Consider the following 17323-nt stretch of genomic DNA (forward strand, 5'->3'; position numbering starts at 1 on the left):
TTTTTTATTCAAGCAATACAATTTTATTAGTTTGGTAAAAAAAGTTCCAAAATTTAATACGAGACTCCTAATATATTGTTACAATGGCAATTGTTAAAAAATATTAAAAATGCATAGCCACAATTTTTTTTAATAACTTATTAATAATAAGCATTGAAATTTCGAATTATGACAAAATACGTATTTTAAAAATACGATTTATCTTGTGTTAGAAATTCATAAAAATTTTCCTTTTTAAGTCTAAGATTTGAAAATTCAATACAAGATTCTTCATGAGTTTGTCTACTTTGATCAAACAAAAAATGTCCACTGGAAAGTCAAATTAAATTTGTATGAGCATTGAATTACAACATTCGATATTCAATCAATTTCTCTTGTACCAATTCTTATTTTGTTGTTATTCAAAAACGAATGATTCTAGAAACTTGAAATGTTCACCATATACGAGTATTTATTTTATAAATTCCTATACTTGATAAAACTTTAAAAATATTTCAACTGTTTTTAAATTATTTATTGATACGCAGTTTTCATTTTTTTTCTATAAATGTCAATAAAATTGTATTCGTTGGGTCAAAAAGCTTGAAATTGTAATACAAGGTTTCTACTAGTTCGATTTTGTTGAAAAATTCAAAGTGTTTTCTATTGAAAGTTATTAGAGGTTTGCTTGAATTACATTCGGAAATTTACCAAGAGCTGTAATATAATATTAATTATTATTATTATTATTATATACTATTTATTTTATGCAATACTTATCTGAGGTACAATTAAACTATAAGATACACCGATGCAACGCAATATGTATAAATCAGGGGTGGGCGGGGTGGCCAACTTGCGGATCGCGTTTTATTAAAAAAAACCAATATTTTCTAATTAACGATAACATACTGTAAGACTACAAAAATTATAAGATGTATTTATAAACATTTTGGCTCTTGATATCGTTGCATTTATCTATGTCACTTTTAGACGTATTCATGTTGACCACTACTGGTATACACCTACATTGACAATTTTTTCCTGGTAGAAATCGGTTTATACGACCAGTGCTGAGGTATGCCATCTAAGGACAGATTTCAAAATTCTGTTTTTTACAAACGTATAATAAATATTATATTTCATTGTCCATCGCAAAATAGAAATAAAATGTTTTTCTTCGCGACTCTCTTCTCCGCAACAAAACGTTGGTTTACCGTTTGCCGCGTATAGTGGTCTTTACATAATTTCACTATTTTTTGTCTCAATTATACTTCGAATCTACGTTTATTATAATATTAAACTTCTTCAATATTGTACCTATTAAACTCATTGCATTAAAATATCATATCACAAAAGATTTAATATTTTACAGTAAGTTGTGTCCACCTTTATAATATTATAATGTTTGTGTTTTTTGGAAAATATTTTTTTACACAACACAAAAGGCGTACGATTTCTTATGATTTGTTTACTGTCATTTTAATATCATATCACCCATTAGGCACAACAGCAATATCATGAGAATGTTTCAATCGTTGTAAGGTCTTAACAATCATAACATGGTTACCATGATGAAAGTTACCGAGGTAATACATTGTCGGCTATATAAAGTGGTCATTTTCTGTTTATTATCATTATTTGCGCATTATTGATGAGTCGGCGGTATAAGTAGTCGGATGAATGAAAAAATATTTACCTACGATTATATTTTATTCCAATTACAACATCGACGCCAATTCGACGGTCATAGGTTTGAGGTTAATACGAATCGAGTTTTTTAATTTCAATCACAATTTCTCATATGGCTCCATCACGAGCAATCGCAGTCCACCAAACTGCAATTTCTAAATCTCATATTAATACATTGTCGGATTAATGTTTAGTCTTAGCTAAGATTAATAAATTAATTGATTTGGATGGTGTCTTAAATGTTTGAAGAAAACATAAGACATGCGAAACGGTGAAAAAGACGATAACAATAATTTCGTTAACACGCATAGTTTGTGAAGAGTAAACGCTTTTTTGGTTTATTTATTTTTTGAAAATTGTACTTAAGGAGTTGTCAAAATAAACATGACAGCAGTATAATATGAATTAAACAAATATTGTTTTTATAATATGTATAGATAAAATATAATAAAGGTATAAAGATGAGTGCGAGATGAAGAATAAGTGAAGTTCATGACAGATAGACTTCGACGCACTACTGAAATGTCGCTGCCGCGCGTTTACTGCCGTGCGCGCTGAACTGTCGCCCGGAAACGGAAGTTCAGAACAAGTAGTCTTGGACCAGCGGACTAGGGTAGGCGTAGGCGGCGGGTGCGTAGATGGGTGCGGGTGCTGGGTAGCCGACAACGGCCGCAGACGGGACGACGGCGGGCGCGACTGCGATGCCGTTGTAGTTTCTGGCCACGTACTGCGAACTGTAGGCAGTGACCACGGGTTGGGCGGGGGCGGCCACGACCGGTGCGGCGGCCACGAGTGGCGCGGGAACCAAGCCAGACGGGGCGGCGACGGACATGGCGACCAGACAGCAGGCGACGACGGCGAACAGTGACTGGAAAACAATAATAATAAAATATTAATAATGTTTTATTTTTTTATATAATATTATGTTGGGTGTATTCAAGTATGGCGGGCGGTCATGGGCGTCTCCAGACATTTTTCTAGGTTAGGGCAAAATTAATTTAAAAATAAGTGAACATTTTTTATACATTTTAAAAGTTATCTATTTTTACCAAATTGGCACGTTAAAGATAATGCTTTAGAAAATAAATTTAAAATCCAAGAGGGGGCAAGAGCCGCATCGTGCCCCCTCCAGGGACGCTCATGCGGGTGATGAAGGTTCTTCGAGTTGAGAGCTTATCATTATAACCTTTTCGAGACGAACTAAAGTATAATATAATAGAAATCAAAAATTGATCCGAATCTCATCGATCGCATATTGGATAACGAAAAAACAATAATTTTGAATTTTTTAAATATATTTTTTTATCTAAAACGGTTCTTCAATTTGAAACTAACCTGATATTTTCTAATAAGAACTAAGAAGTAATAATTAAAGTAAATTTTTAATATATCGTTATATGTCCGCATTCATTACGAGGAGCATTTATATTTTTGGGTAGTACGTTTTATCAGCCGCACATGCGAGCAATGTCTGTAGTGCAAGCATGCGGAGTGATAACACATAAAATGTTATCAGTTGTTAAAATAATAATAATAATACTAGTAATAATTACCATTTTGATGCTCATTTTGATTTTGAGTTAATCGCTGGCGATGATGGAATATAATACGATAGCTAGGTTGACTGGACGGATGAAGACTGATGCCCTACAGGTGTGTTGGTCATGCTATTTATACGGATCGCGAGGAGCTGGTCGGACAATAACAATAATAATTATTATTATAATAGAAATATACAATGCATAGGCGAATTTGTCAATGTCACATTAATACAATAATATTATATTATGTTACTTTCGCGTATTATAATTTAGTAATTGCGGATTATATTATTATTATGTTTTAAATCCGTCGCCCGAATAGATTATAATGTGTTGACTGTTGACGATTGGTATGTAAAACACGTGGACGACGGACGACGGCAACCGTGGGTGGTGGGTGGTGGGTACCTATTCCAGTGACCAATATTGTTATTTTTTTGGCCAACGACCAATTTAATTATCGATACTCACTTTTACCCGTCCTCGTACACTGGACGATATGACCTGCACCCGAATTGTATCACAATAAAGTCGCCTTCGTTATTATGTCATTTTTGGTTCACAGTGTAATCAAATGTTTTTTTTATTTTAATAATTTATTTATTTACAACGCGTGTCTAATGACGAAATCCGCAGCCGTTGCCAAATTCGACTGACGAGAAATCGGTACCAATGATAAAACTTTTTTATGGATGTAGAGTTGAATTTTTGAGTGTTTTGTACTGCTTAACGAGGTGTGTCCTGTACTCATTTGGTGGTTCAAAGTCTAATTTTCAAACCAGGAACCCTCCCCTCGTTTTGTATTGAAAATTGTTGAGCGGACAATTTTCTCGAAAACGTTGACGTATCAAAATTAGATATTTATGATAATCGGTCTTAGATATTGTTATATGGAGACAATGGTGATTGGAAAATTTTAGTACCTAATTAATATCGTTTAATTTACAGAAATTTTCTAAGTATGATATTTAAAAAAAATTATTTTATCATTTTATTCTCTTACCATAAACATTTTATTAACTGAAATACTATACTTTTAAATATTGATTTTTGAATTTGGCACATCAAAATGTTTAAAAACAATTATCGACTAAATAATTAATTCAAAAAATTCAAGTGGATATGGCCACAGAACATTCCTTAAGTAGGTATTACGAAAAATCTCAAGTATCTGATGAAGTGGTCTTTAAGTACATTGAAAAATTCCAAAAATCAGAATTATTTGAACAAATTAATTATTGAAGGAAAAAGCGGAGTATGACAGTATGCGTATTAAACACGCTTGGTGAATCAATCTGTATATGCACGTCTATTAATCAGACATATTCCATGCATGACAAAACATGTTTTGTATTAATTTCAATATTAATTAATTGAATTACAAAGTCTTGCCAAATAAGACAAGAATATAAATCATATTTAGAAAATATTTTTTTCACAATATTTTAATTGAATGAAACCTGAATGGTGTTATAATATATAACAACTATAAATTTATTTTTATTTTTTGATAACAATTCTCTTCATTATAATGCTTTTTTCCTAGAACAGTTTTTTTTTGATTAGATTTTTCTTTGACAATTATTATAATATTATTATACTATACTCAGATAATAATAAAAATAATTTATTTTAAATTTGATAAAAATATATTTTACTCAAACTACTTTTAATAATTTGAGAAAATAAAATGCGATATTAATTGAAAACTGACATTTTCGATTAAATGAGCATTTATTTATAATACATTTGAATTGAAAAAATTAAAAGACAACAATGAAAAATCACATTTAAATTAAAAATAAAAATACGCGAGAACAGTTTTCTGATGAATATCATAAATGTAAAATTCACATTTATAGAATTGTGTCAATTATTACTATTATTACCTAATGAATAATAAAGGTTTTTTTCTTTTTATTATAATTGACTTTTAAGTTACCAATGATATATCGGCCCATATTTGTGTTCCATATTCAATATTCATACGTCAAAATTTTCAATCGAATATATTATGTTCTACCTTAGTTCACGAAGTTAAAAATAAAGATCATGTGGTTTTAAAAAACAAAAAACACAAAAGTAGCAAATCAAAAGCGAACGCATGCAGTGATTGATTTCCTCTCAAAGTTGCAACTTTATTATATACAATTTAATGTAAAATGTATGTTATGATCAAACTAAGGCTTTCAGAAATAATTATAAATAAGTAAATAGGTCATAGTATCTACAATACGATCGATCATTATTTTGACAAACATTTATTATATGGAATGGACACTTTTATTGTTTACGAAATATATATAAATTATTATATAAGTCTTAAAATTTTTCAGAATGTTATTTTCTAAAATTAGAAAGTCTATAAAAATATTAACAGTATAAAAATTACCACGAATATGAAAATAGGTTACATTAGCGTCCGCAGGATTTTTTTAAAGGGGAGGCGACAAAATATTATAGTTTTTCAATTTTTCGTTTCTCTAAATAATAATCTGAACAGTGATGTATTTTTTGTGGTATATTTTATTTCATATAGATAGGAAATGTAAAAATTATTTATGAATCAAATGAAAATAGTTATAGTTAAAACTTAATATGTAATTTTAAATCTACAAATTTATTTTATTTTTATGAATAAATAAAATGTTACCATTGATTTGATAATTTTGGGTTTATAATTGAATCGTTCTAGCTCACTTGGCCATTAATAGGAAAAACTTGAAAGTATTATTGCATGCAATCTATAAAGATTTAATTTTCTTTTTATCGAAAAAGTAAAAACTTGGTTACTTGATTGACACAGCTATCGTCTTTGCTCTATTCCATTCCATAAATCTATAAAAGCAAAGTACTTAGTTCTAATAACGTTCACCACCGAGCGTAACAAAAATCACTTAATAAATAAAATTATTCAATTTGTTATAATTATAATAATTTATACTACATAATGATTAAGGATGGGATTTCCATGCATAATACATTGTTTTCGGAATTTTGAGATCACATGAATGATATTCGTTTTATAACATATTTACATATTACATTTAGTTTTGAATCAAAATAAGAGTCTTGGCACATTTTTCAAGTTCTTCAATCCAAAATTTGAGTTTGAAATTTAATTTAATATAAAATTCGATTGAAATAAACATTAAATAATGAAAATAAACGGTTAGTTCAGTCTGTAACTTTTATTACAATAATTTATATTAAATTAATATCTAAATTATTAAAAATTAAAAATTAATTATTTTTGTAGTGTATTATTCAGAACTTTTAGGACGAAGCATTTCTTTAAGGCATTCAAATTCCAGTCTTAATAATGATTACGATAATCCTAAGGCTAAGTAGTAGGCAGCTGTCCCTACTTGCGCACCCTGCGGACGCCCTTGATGGGTTATAAAAATGGGTATAATGCGGGACGAAAGTATAGGCTATATGACAAAGTTTGACGTTTTCATCAATCCGGATGCAATTTATCTAGAAAATGAAATCTGAGACGCAAGAAGTATATATATATATTATATATATATACATATCCAGGTCAGTAATAGGTACATGTAAATCCCATCCAAAATTATCAGGTAAAAAATTATATTAATAATCATACATAACTTAATTAAATAAATAAATTTATGGAAATATTGTTAATAATGTACAAAATATCATAAATCGAAGTGAAATATATTGTATCGATGTTTTACAATAGAAATAAAAATAAAAATGTGTCTATAATTAGTTGCCTATAATAATTTTTGTTACCAACATTGTAATAAATTAAACTACAATCATAAATTATTGCCAAACATTGTGAATAGCTTTTTACTTTAATTAACAATTATAGCCATAGCCCAAAAGGATTGAACATTTAAAATAAGATTTCTTATATAAGTACTGTTAATAACGAAACCAAAAATCTAAAAAGTATATAAACAGTTTTTATGTGTATAATACAAATTTGAACGAATTTAGCCGATATTCAAACAGAGGACAACAATTTAAGTCATTTTGTTGGACAGGTTAAAAACTAAATCAATTTAATTATCATATAAGTGACGGCATGTCAGGGTAGGTATTTTACTACTCTGCAAGTTTTTTTTTACAAAACGAACATTCAATATTTTCATATTAATGAAAAATTTAAAAAAAATGTATATCAAAAGTATGCCTTGTTTTATTATCAGGTAAGTTATCATTTTATTTTTTTTATCATAAATTCACTTGCATGTACCCTGTTGGAATATTTTTGTCTTCACATATACAAATAAAATAAATCTAAGTGTGTGTGTTGTGTTTGAGTTGTTTGTCTATAGCCTGCCAATTAAGTATGCGTTTGCTTATTATGCTAATTCTTAGAATTATGATGTTGATGACCTAAAAAACACACAAAAATGCCCTAAAAAAAATATGCAAAAATGCCCTAAAAATTAAAAAAAATTACCTTAAAAACTGACAATAGTTCCTTCTACTGCAATTATAAGCACGTCAATCAATAGGTCTAATGTCTATGTAAATCTTAATCTTGCTTATCGGATTTTTTCCATGCAATTTATAAATATAATACTCGATAAGCGTAACGTTTGATAAGCGTGTATGTTTGAAAGAGCACTTGTTTGATCAATATTATATTGAAAATATGTAACAAACCAAGTCTCAAACTTTAAATCCAAATCCAAAGTTAGATATTAAAATTTTAAATAAATTAAATTTGTTTCTGTTTGGGTCTGACATTTGCTCTAATTCAAAATTTGAGAAAAATGCTCCCCATTGTTTAAAAACTACAAAATGACTTAAAAATGTTGAAAAATAAAAAATGCAAAATAAAATTAGAACATTCTGCATCAAGTGAGCATGAAACAAATTTTTAGCTAGGATAGCATTGTATATAGAATCGAAGGAAAAAAAAATCAAAAGTCATCAACATCCTAACTCTACTAATTATACATAATATAAGGGTTGGGAACATTTCGTCTCGTCCATTGCGTCGATTGTATAATGCCTACGCCGCAAGTGGAAACGACTAATCGTAACTAGTAAGTATTCGGTTTGATTAAAAACAAATAATTTGCGTCCAAAACCTATCCTATATGAGCAATTCTTGTAGCACCCGTCTATTATACGTCGAAATGTTATGACCATCACTTCGAGATGACACAACACTCATCAAAATGTTGATTATTGTGTCAGTTCAAAAATGGTGTCACTGCGGCGAATATATAGTAGACGGCCATAATATAATATAATGTAATGTGATGTAAATAATTCGTTTCGACCAACGTTATTATTTCGCTCGTTGAATCTAAATACGGTGTCACCTATGGTCTACGGCCTTACAACAAATGCGTTTTTAGAATACTTTATCAGTAACCCAAATCCCAATCCAGATTGATGTTCAATATCCGATACGCGTACCGTCGTGACACACACCGAATTATATAACTTTATCAGGTCTATTATGCGTGCGCAGTCAATGCCAAACGACTTTACATTGTACGATAAAAAATTCAATTCGCATACCAACGAGCGATTTAATGATGAAATATGGTGGTCAGCCACAACACCAACACGGGTGGGACACTTCCAGAGTTTAGTCCCGTCGGTCCGTATATAAGCACAAGTCCGTCTCGGTCCGAATATCATTCGCTCGTCAACAGCTTGTAAAGCAATATCGACTTTCATCGACCCGTCAACAGACCGAACCAAACAAACATCTGCAAAAATGAACGCCATCATGAAAATCGTAAGTGTTCAACACCTGAAATTATTTGCTTATAATCCTAACGCAGTAAAAATATTAAAACGATATTGGTCCGACGACCAAAGTATTGTTTTCCGAAGTAATTATATTTTATGACAAAATATTATCACTGTGCGTGTGACGTTATAAATTTGATATTGAGTAGCATAGAGGCTAATTAATTAACTTATTTTACGTATCATATTATAATTATTTTTACCGAGAAATTATAACGAAATATCGCGAAGGAAGCCTAAAATTGATTTTACAGAGTTGTTGAATTAATTAAAATTAATTTAAATGAATTCAAATCATCGTTACTCGTTATCGAAGGAAAAAATGCATTTACGTGTTTTTCAAACACATTGATTTTTAACAAACAATTAAGTGATTAATTTATAGAAATAAAATTGAAATTTCAAGAGTGTTCTGTTATGTCATTCGATAAACAAAACAAAAAAATACCGCTTGCCAAGTCGGGTTCGGCGTTTAAAATTTCTTGATTATTAATTCTCAGAAAACTATTAACTTAATAATGTATTATTGTTTATTACGATTACAATAAATGATAAACAAAAATGCACTTTAACCGATGTTCGAAACAGGTAGGTTTCGAAGTCAAAATGGTATTTTTTTTCAAGTACGCACTGCGGCAAACATTTAAGTGTTCCGTTTATAAAATTTAAAATACTTTTTTAACACTTGAGTTGTACTATATGGGACGCATATCATACTTTTTAGCCGTCTTAAAATTTGAATTAAACTTTGGTACTCAGTTATTATCTACAATCTACACATCATATGACATATATGTGTGTATGTTTTTTTGATGAACAACTTTTAATGTTTGTAATAAATGAACTAAGATTTCCGACTAATAACTAAAAGGTTACTTACCTTTTCACTATGACTTGTACATTTTTTTTAAACATTTTTCTAATTTTCTACAAATTTTTGAAGTTTCAAAATTCAGATCTTTTCGTTCGAATTACCATAGTAGGTAGGTAGGTACTTACTTGATTGAAATTCAAGGAAGTAAAACAAAAAAAAATCAAATCTACTGACGTTTGAAAGTGTGATGTAAATGTGTGGCCGATCTATCGTTCCTTGTATCGAACCCGAGTTGATACAAACCCGTAAAATATACAATAATCTTTGGAGTTTTGTTCGTTTCATAAAATTGTAACGATCAACTTGATCATCATCTGATACTACAGTAAAGCTGTACACACACACACACACCACCAGGTGAATTTAAAATTAATAATATCATTGTTATACGATTTTCGAGTATTTCGCTTGTGATCTGCACAAAAATTGCCTATACCGAACCCCTTGAACAAGTGTTAGAGTGAATCGGACGACGATAAGTTATAATATAATATCTAACAAGACGTAATGACTAATACAGTGTGAAACTTCTTTTAACCGACACCTCTCAATAGCGGACACCTCCAAATGGCAGACATCTCCGAATAGCGGACGAAATTTAAGCGACCGCGAGTGTCCGTTATTTAGAGATTTCCCTGTAATCAATAAATATTACAATAATAATACTGTTTCGTATTTCATTGTACGTTCTGTGACCTAATGACTGATATTCCAATTCGTTTTCAAGAAATGAGGTCGTTAGTTGCAATTACACAACTTACTTGAACGTTGAAAAATTTGATCGAATCGTCAGTTGTTATGCCTAAAATTGTATTACTGTACACTAACTACAATATTTAAGTTATACAGATAATTAATTCATTTAATACTCGACATATTTCAAACAAATGGTTTTTAAATTTGTATTTTAAACTATAAAAAAACCAACTTATTCTAACTTATACTCCGCAGATATAACCTAAGTTACCATTTTCATCAAACTGACTTCTGACCGAGTGATGAGGAATTTGGGAAATTTCAGAAACTGACTTACATTCTAGTTTAGGTAGTTTTTTGTATTTAAACAACTTTAATAAACTCAACTTTAATAATAGTTGAAAAAAATGACTGACTATAACAACATACCTATTACGTGATATTAAATGTCATACTTGCTCGTCGTCCGAGAAAACTACCGAGGCCGAACGACGCTTACGATTTTTGTATTTCGTGTTTCTTGCAGACATTGGCCGCCGTCGCAGTTTTCGCATCCACCATGATGGCCATTTCCGCCAAACCAGCTGGACTCGTGCCCGCGGCCGCAATCGCCCCGGTGGCCGTCGCTGCGCCCTACGCCAGTTCGTTCACGTCACACAGCGTAGCCCATAGCGTGGCCACGCCGGTGTTGCCGGCCGCTCCGTACGTGGCCGCCGCCCCGGCGCCCTACGTCGCCGCTGCACCTTACGCGGCCGCCCCATACGTCGCCGCCGCACCTTACGCGCCTTACGGTTACTACCCGTACGCTGCTCCGGCTTACCTGTAAAGGCAGAGACGACGACGACGACGGCATGAATGGACGAGAGACGACCGGAATGACGAGTGGCCTTCAATCGCAGCCACTGATTCTTATTTCACTCTCATAGATCGCATTATATAACTCTTATAAATGAAAAAAAAAACTACAAATGTCACCGCGATACAAACACAATTATATGTGTATCACGCGTGCCACATAAGATGTATCATAGGTACCTACTGTTATTATAACATATGCATATATATATTATATATATAATAAACCATTATAATGTGTAAACCAAACATCGTTGTAATATATATTAAATTATACTCACACCACACATTTGGCGCAATGCGTTTTGATACTTTAAAACAATAATATATCATAATAAAATGTACAAAAATATAACGCTATAATATGATGATAAACGCTGACGATAAAATATTATGTTGAATTTCGTTTTCGGTCCGCTCATCGGTCCGCTCATCGGTCTGCTCATCGGTCTGCTCATCGGTCGGCCACTTGATAGTTGTAGTACGGCGACACGTAGTCAGCCTGCACCACCGCGGCCGGCCCTGCACCGGCGTACGCCAAGCGGTGGTCTGCCACATGGTGGTGCAGGACGGGCACGTCCACGTACGTCTTGTGCACGGTCACCGACGGCTCGATGGCCGTCACCTTCGGCACCACCGTGTGCACCGGCCGGACAACCGGGTCGAACCGGCGCAGCTGTTCCACGTGCGGTGACACGCCGTAAGCGTACGCCGACAGGTCCGGTTTGTAAACGGCCGTTGGCACGTAACCGACCACCGCGGCGTGTGGCCCGTCTGCGTAGTACTGTTGCTGTTGGTACTGTTGCTGGTACTGCTGGTGAAGGTGCACCGACTTGCCGACTGCGGCCACGGCTTGGACAGCCGCCGGCACCTGGACGCCACCGTAACCGTAACCGGCCGCGTATCCGGCCCTGGCTTCCGGCCCGTACTGAGTCACCTGCGCGTGTAGCGACTGCTGCAGTTGCGGCGCCGCGGCAGCTTCTGCTTCCGCTCCCGCGATTCCGGCAACGACGATGACTGCGGCCAACATCACCGTAGCTACTACAGTTGCACCGGTCATCTGTAATTATAGATAAAGGAATAGTTATGAATAATACCAACTGTACTCGAACCGAGTTTTTTTCTTCATATTTTAGCTTTAAAATGAGTTATTAAACTTTAATTTTTTCAAATTTATAACCATACGACATTATTACGTAACACTTTCGAACATGAAAACAAGAAAAACATTCACTCGGCACAGTTTATTCCCTTAGCAATACCTAGTTATAACTTATAACAGCTGTTTTACAACTTTTTCATTATTCTTCAATAGGTTTTCAGAAAGTTTATAGTTATATCGGTCCCTATTTTACGATCGTAAAAATATCATTTTAATTTAATTTAATTAGAAAAATAAAAATTAACCATGGGTTCTGTCACTGGATGGCTTGAGGAGAGACATACATGAGTGTTTCATGTCGTAAAATTATTTATCGTTTGTTCATATTTGCTTATTATATGTCTCGTAGCATAGATTATAAATATTATTTCAAATAAAAAAATAAAATATATATGTATCATAATATTGATCTTAAAAGTTATTTACTATGAAAAGAAAAAAAATGAATTATTTTTAAACATCGATAACCCCTAAAGTAAGGTATTTGAATAAACTACAAATCAAATAAAAACATGTTTAGGGAAGTTCCTGTACAATATTATACATGATAAATTATTATAAAAATATTATCTAAATATCATTAAAATTAAAATTACTGTAACCAACAACTATTAATGTCAACGTCACTAAACGAATGAACAAAATATGAATTTTAACTAGGTCGCTGCGAACATTGAAAACCTTCTTAAGGGCATTCAAATTATTACCTATTGAGTGAACCGATAAATACAATTTTTGTAAAATTTAAACATGACTTACATTTAAATAAACAATTTGTCATTCAAATGCGATAGAAGTGAAAAAAAAAATTAGACGAAAATAATAAAAATCCATTAAGCAATAAATTATTTTCTCGTTGGTTTTTGAAAATTTTTATTTGCATATTATACAATCCGTTTTATATTAGATTCTTTAGGTTAAACAAACTTGCTAACGGCGGTACGTCAAGCCCGTGTAAAAATGTACTAGGCAAAATATTTATAAAATCATCTCTGCAGGAGTTATAGGATACTATACACGATGTGAAATAGTGACAATAATAATAATATATTATATGTTTATTATGAAATTATACATTTCAATTAAATCATTTTATATTATTATTTGACTATTTTGATCTAATCAAGTTGATTTAAATTTATGAAATTCGATGTATTCAGAAAAATGCGGACTATATTCTGTATCGAAATAAAATGATCACTGCACTCGGTAATTTTAGAAAAAATTAAATAAATATTGCACTGTGAAGCAGTTTATTACTTTTTCTTATAGCGACATGTGTTTGGTGTAAATACGTATAAAGATTGTAAATAATATGTGTAAATTGTGCGATGAATATACACAGTGGAATAATTTAAGTGACAAATTTCCGAGAGACTATAGAAAAAGTTCATCATAAAGCGGGTTTTCGATTTAACATTATGAATCTTGTTTACATTTGTCCGGATCGAATTTAAAATTCAAACACGGCCGTGGTGGTCACGCGAAGGATTTTAAATCTAAACATAAAATATGTCGCATCGCTAATACGTGTGCCAATACATACCAAACGAATGTAATATTTTATCAATATGCGATTTACAAGAGAAAAGTAGGCACGCCAAGAAAGATTTCTCCAGTTGTGGGTGTTATTTTGCGAAGGTGTAAAGTAATTTATTATAAAAATAGGTACATAACAACAACAACCGGTTACGCTTCAATATAACAGTTTGTTTTGCAACACCGATTATTATTACCGACTTTTGGCGATATCGCTAAAAATCTAAACGGTAATTAATATAATTACTAATCATATGGACTACCCACAGTTTATCAACAACTCCGAGCAGGTTACGTCACCCACCTAATCCATTTATTGCTTTAGAAAAAAAAATACAATGTTATGAACCATACTATTGTAATAAAACATGCGAAAATAATTTATTTCTCTGTTCTCTTGCACGAGCAATGCAAGTACGACGATAATGTATTAGATTTAAACAATTAAATTATTATAAACGTCTCCACCTGCGCCTTAACTCTCGTCCAAACTAACTTGTAAAAAATCTAGTTTCATTAACCATCCCTGGTAACCCTCCTCGTCACCTTAAGCGAAAATGGTGCAGAGACCTACTAAATCCCTAACAAAAAAAAAGAGAATAATTGTTAAAACAAAATAATTAAAAGACGTATTAATAAGTGTGATCAGTGGGTGATGGCTTCTTCGTTCAAATTTTTCGTTCTCCCTTGTCATTAGCTCATAGTCGTATTGTGCCGTTTGCGTAGAGATTGTGTATATATTAATAAAGATTTCAACAAATAATCGATGTTATTACTGTGTTATTTATATTAAAATCTTTTGCACTTACGTTTGGTTGCACTGATGAATCTATTGTTACTTGAATGAATTACGTAACACCAGCTATAGTCGTGCTTGCAGGTCGCAGTCACTCTGCGTGTAGTGCCGTGGTCGATTTTCACAATGCCCAATTTATACTGAAAATATTCACAAAGAGTGGGGTATAGTGGAAAAACATCGGCGTATATTCATACATGATATCGAGCATCCAATGATCTTCTCGCAGTTTCTCTGGTCCGAACGGCCGTAATCGTCTTGGGAAAAAACAAACTTCAAAATCACAAAGCAGTGAAATTCCATTAAAAATATGGTCGATGATATATACCCGATACGTAATTAATTTTGATTTTTGCGGGAAAGTAATAAAACCATAGTTTCATTACATAGATCTTATTTGCAGATATAAACAAACGTAGGTATAAGTATTCCCTAGTGTTGACTGTATAAGTAATCTTTAACAATCAGAATTCGATATCACGTCCAATCTTCAATTACGTACTTGAGCAGTGTTTAAAAATAATAATAATAAATAATAATACATACGTATCACGCTGCATCGCATAACCGAGTGATAATGTCCAGCACTTATCTGCAGGGCAACAAGACGTATCGATGATGGTGTCGGTGCCTTATAGTTTATCATACAAATAGTTAAGCAACTCTGTAAACATTACCTAAAGGATGACATATTATTATCTCATTTGTACCTATAATGCATTACGTAACGATCACAATTTTTGGCAATATTGGGTATAGGTACGCAATATTATGTCGGGCTAAAATAATAATAATAAAATATATACATATTGTTTTTATGCTTATATACCTACTTTTTTCTTTTCTTTTTCTTCCGATTTAGAATCGACAACAGAGGAGGGTCTGTTTGCACAATACTATTACTCTTCTGCTGCCATCGTTTATTAATGAAAAACATTAAAAACATTTAAACACAGTACTTGACAAACGAATATATATATAGCGGAAATAATTAACATCAGAAACCTTCTGCACTTCTTCGTCTAATATACTAAACAATATATAGTTATTAATTATGATAACAGTGCCGTTTGTCGATCCTATTCCCGGCCTGGAATCCCGTTCTGCTGATTTCCCGGAGGGAGCTCAATCTTTTAGAGCAGCTCTTGATTCAGCTAGCCTCTCATCTTGCTTCTTGCATCTAAAATCATCATGACATCTTCAACCATTTCATAGAAAGCCGCGTGGCGCGTTGATTGGCAGCCAGTATACGATCGTTCATCATGCAAATCGGGACGTCGGGCTTGTACCTGCCAAGTGTGGATCATTATTGGTTTTATAACTTTTTAATACAAATGCTGTGTGTATGAATTGATTTCACCGTCCGAGAACCGACCACACGTATATTATAATAATATGTTTGAACAAATCTTTCTAGGTAGATGATACGACGGGTTTAATCTGTTATAACACGTTTTGTGTTGTATCACTTGTACCTAACGTACGATAACGCTATGACTACAACATATTGAACGATACGAACATTCTTACATAAATTCATTTTGACAACTTCCATAAATATAACACACTCGTATATAGTTATTATATTATTCAACGCAGTTGGCCGAGTAAAATAATATTAACACTTTTTTTCCATTATTGACCGCATACAACGTGTATCACGTTTACTGTTATAATATTATGCACATTGCGCATTGCAAATTTGCACGTGTTGTAACAAAAGTAGACGCCCCCCCCTTTAAAGCCCCGCAGCAGCTGATGTATTGTTGGCGAAAATTCTAGAAGTTTTATGAGCTCGCGGCAATAAGACAATACAATACACAATGGTTCCGCGTTTTCAATGTTAAATAAATTATTATTCCTAAGACCCAACATAACAACAATATATTATCGTCAATAACGCGCAGTAGGTGTTATATAGTTGTAAACAAATCGCAGTCGAAATGGGATAATTCTTAATCCCGATGATGAGATTAATATTATTATTTTATTATTCCGAAATTCTAATCATATCGAGGCAATAATATTAATCAATTAATAGTAATACTATAGGTTGTTTATTGTAATATTATCGAGATTGTACTCAATGTTTTATTTTTTGTATCGTGTCACGATCGCCGACGGTATCACCGCAGTGCTCCACGGACTGGCGATTGTAATGAATATTTTCTAAGTTCTGTAGATTAGAAAAAAAAATACTAAATGTATAAAACAATAACCAATAATCAATTTTAATGCTATAATATCATATGATATGTTTTTGTGGGGCAATAGTGGAAGAAGAGGGGGTGTGACATTTTGAGTTTTGTGTTTTAAATTATTTATTTATTTATGTATAATAAACGGGTATTAAACCCTTTAGCAATTCGAAAAATTATAGATACAGTTTAGCATATCTTATAATATATTTTAGATACAAAAACAAAATAAAAAAT

At 32.2% G+C, this 17323-nt stretch overlaps 3 protein-coding genes across 3 annotated transcripts; 1 reads left to right on the forward strand and 2 right to left on the reverse strand.

Annotated features, from left to right (window-relative positions):
• Nucleotides 1-1981: 1981 nt before the first annotated feature.
• Nucleotides 1982-8872, reverse strand: LOC107173794 (uncharacterized). Its single transcript, XM_015524476.2, has 3 exons — nucleotides 8730-8872; nucleotides 3225-3361; nucleotides 1982-2539 (listed from the first exon to the last, which is right to left on the reverse strand). The coding sequence occupies exons 2-3, from the start codon at nucleotides 3237-3239 to the stop codon at nucleotides 2252-2254; spliced, it is 303 nt and encodes a 100-aa protein (XP_015379962.1). The 5' UTR covers nucleotides 3240-3361; nucleotides 8730-8872; the 3' UTR covers nucleotides 1982-2251.
• LOC107173793 (uncharacterized) lies at nucleotides 8810-11640 on the forward strand. The gene is made up of 2 exons (XM_015524475.2): nucleotides 8810-8952; nucleotides 11063-11640. Exons 1-2 carry the CDS (start codon nucleotides 8932-8934, stop codon nucleotides 11360-11362), a joined length of 321 nt encoding a protein of 106 aa, XP_015379961.1. The 5' UTR covers nucleotides 8810-8931; the 3' UTR covers nucleotides 11363-11640.
• Nucleotides 11622-15047, reverse strand: LOC107173792 (uncharacterized). Its single transcript, XM_015524474.2, has 2 exons — nucleotides 14902-15047; nucleotides 11622-12451 (listed from the first exon to the last, which is right to left on the reverse strand). The coding sequence occupies exon 2, from the start codon at nucleotides 12449-12451 to the stop codon at nucleotides 11846-11848; it is 606 nt and encodes a 201-aa protein (XP_015379960.2). The 5' UTR covers nucleotides 14902-15047; the 3' UTR covers nucleotides 11622-11845.
• Between the last annotated feature and the right edge of the window lie 2276 nt (nucleotides 15048-17323).

This window comes from Diuraphis noxia, unplaced genomic scaffold, assembly GCF_037042655.1.
Source record: "Diuraphis noxia isolate RWA-SAM2 unplaced genomic scaffold, SU_Dnox_SAM2 contig0003, whole genome shotgun sequence".
Taxonomy (NCBI): Eukaryota; Metazoa; Arthropoda; class Insecta; order Hemiptera; family Aphididae; genus Diuraphis; species Diuraphis noxia.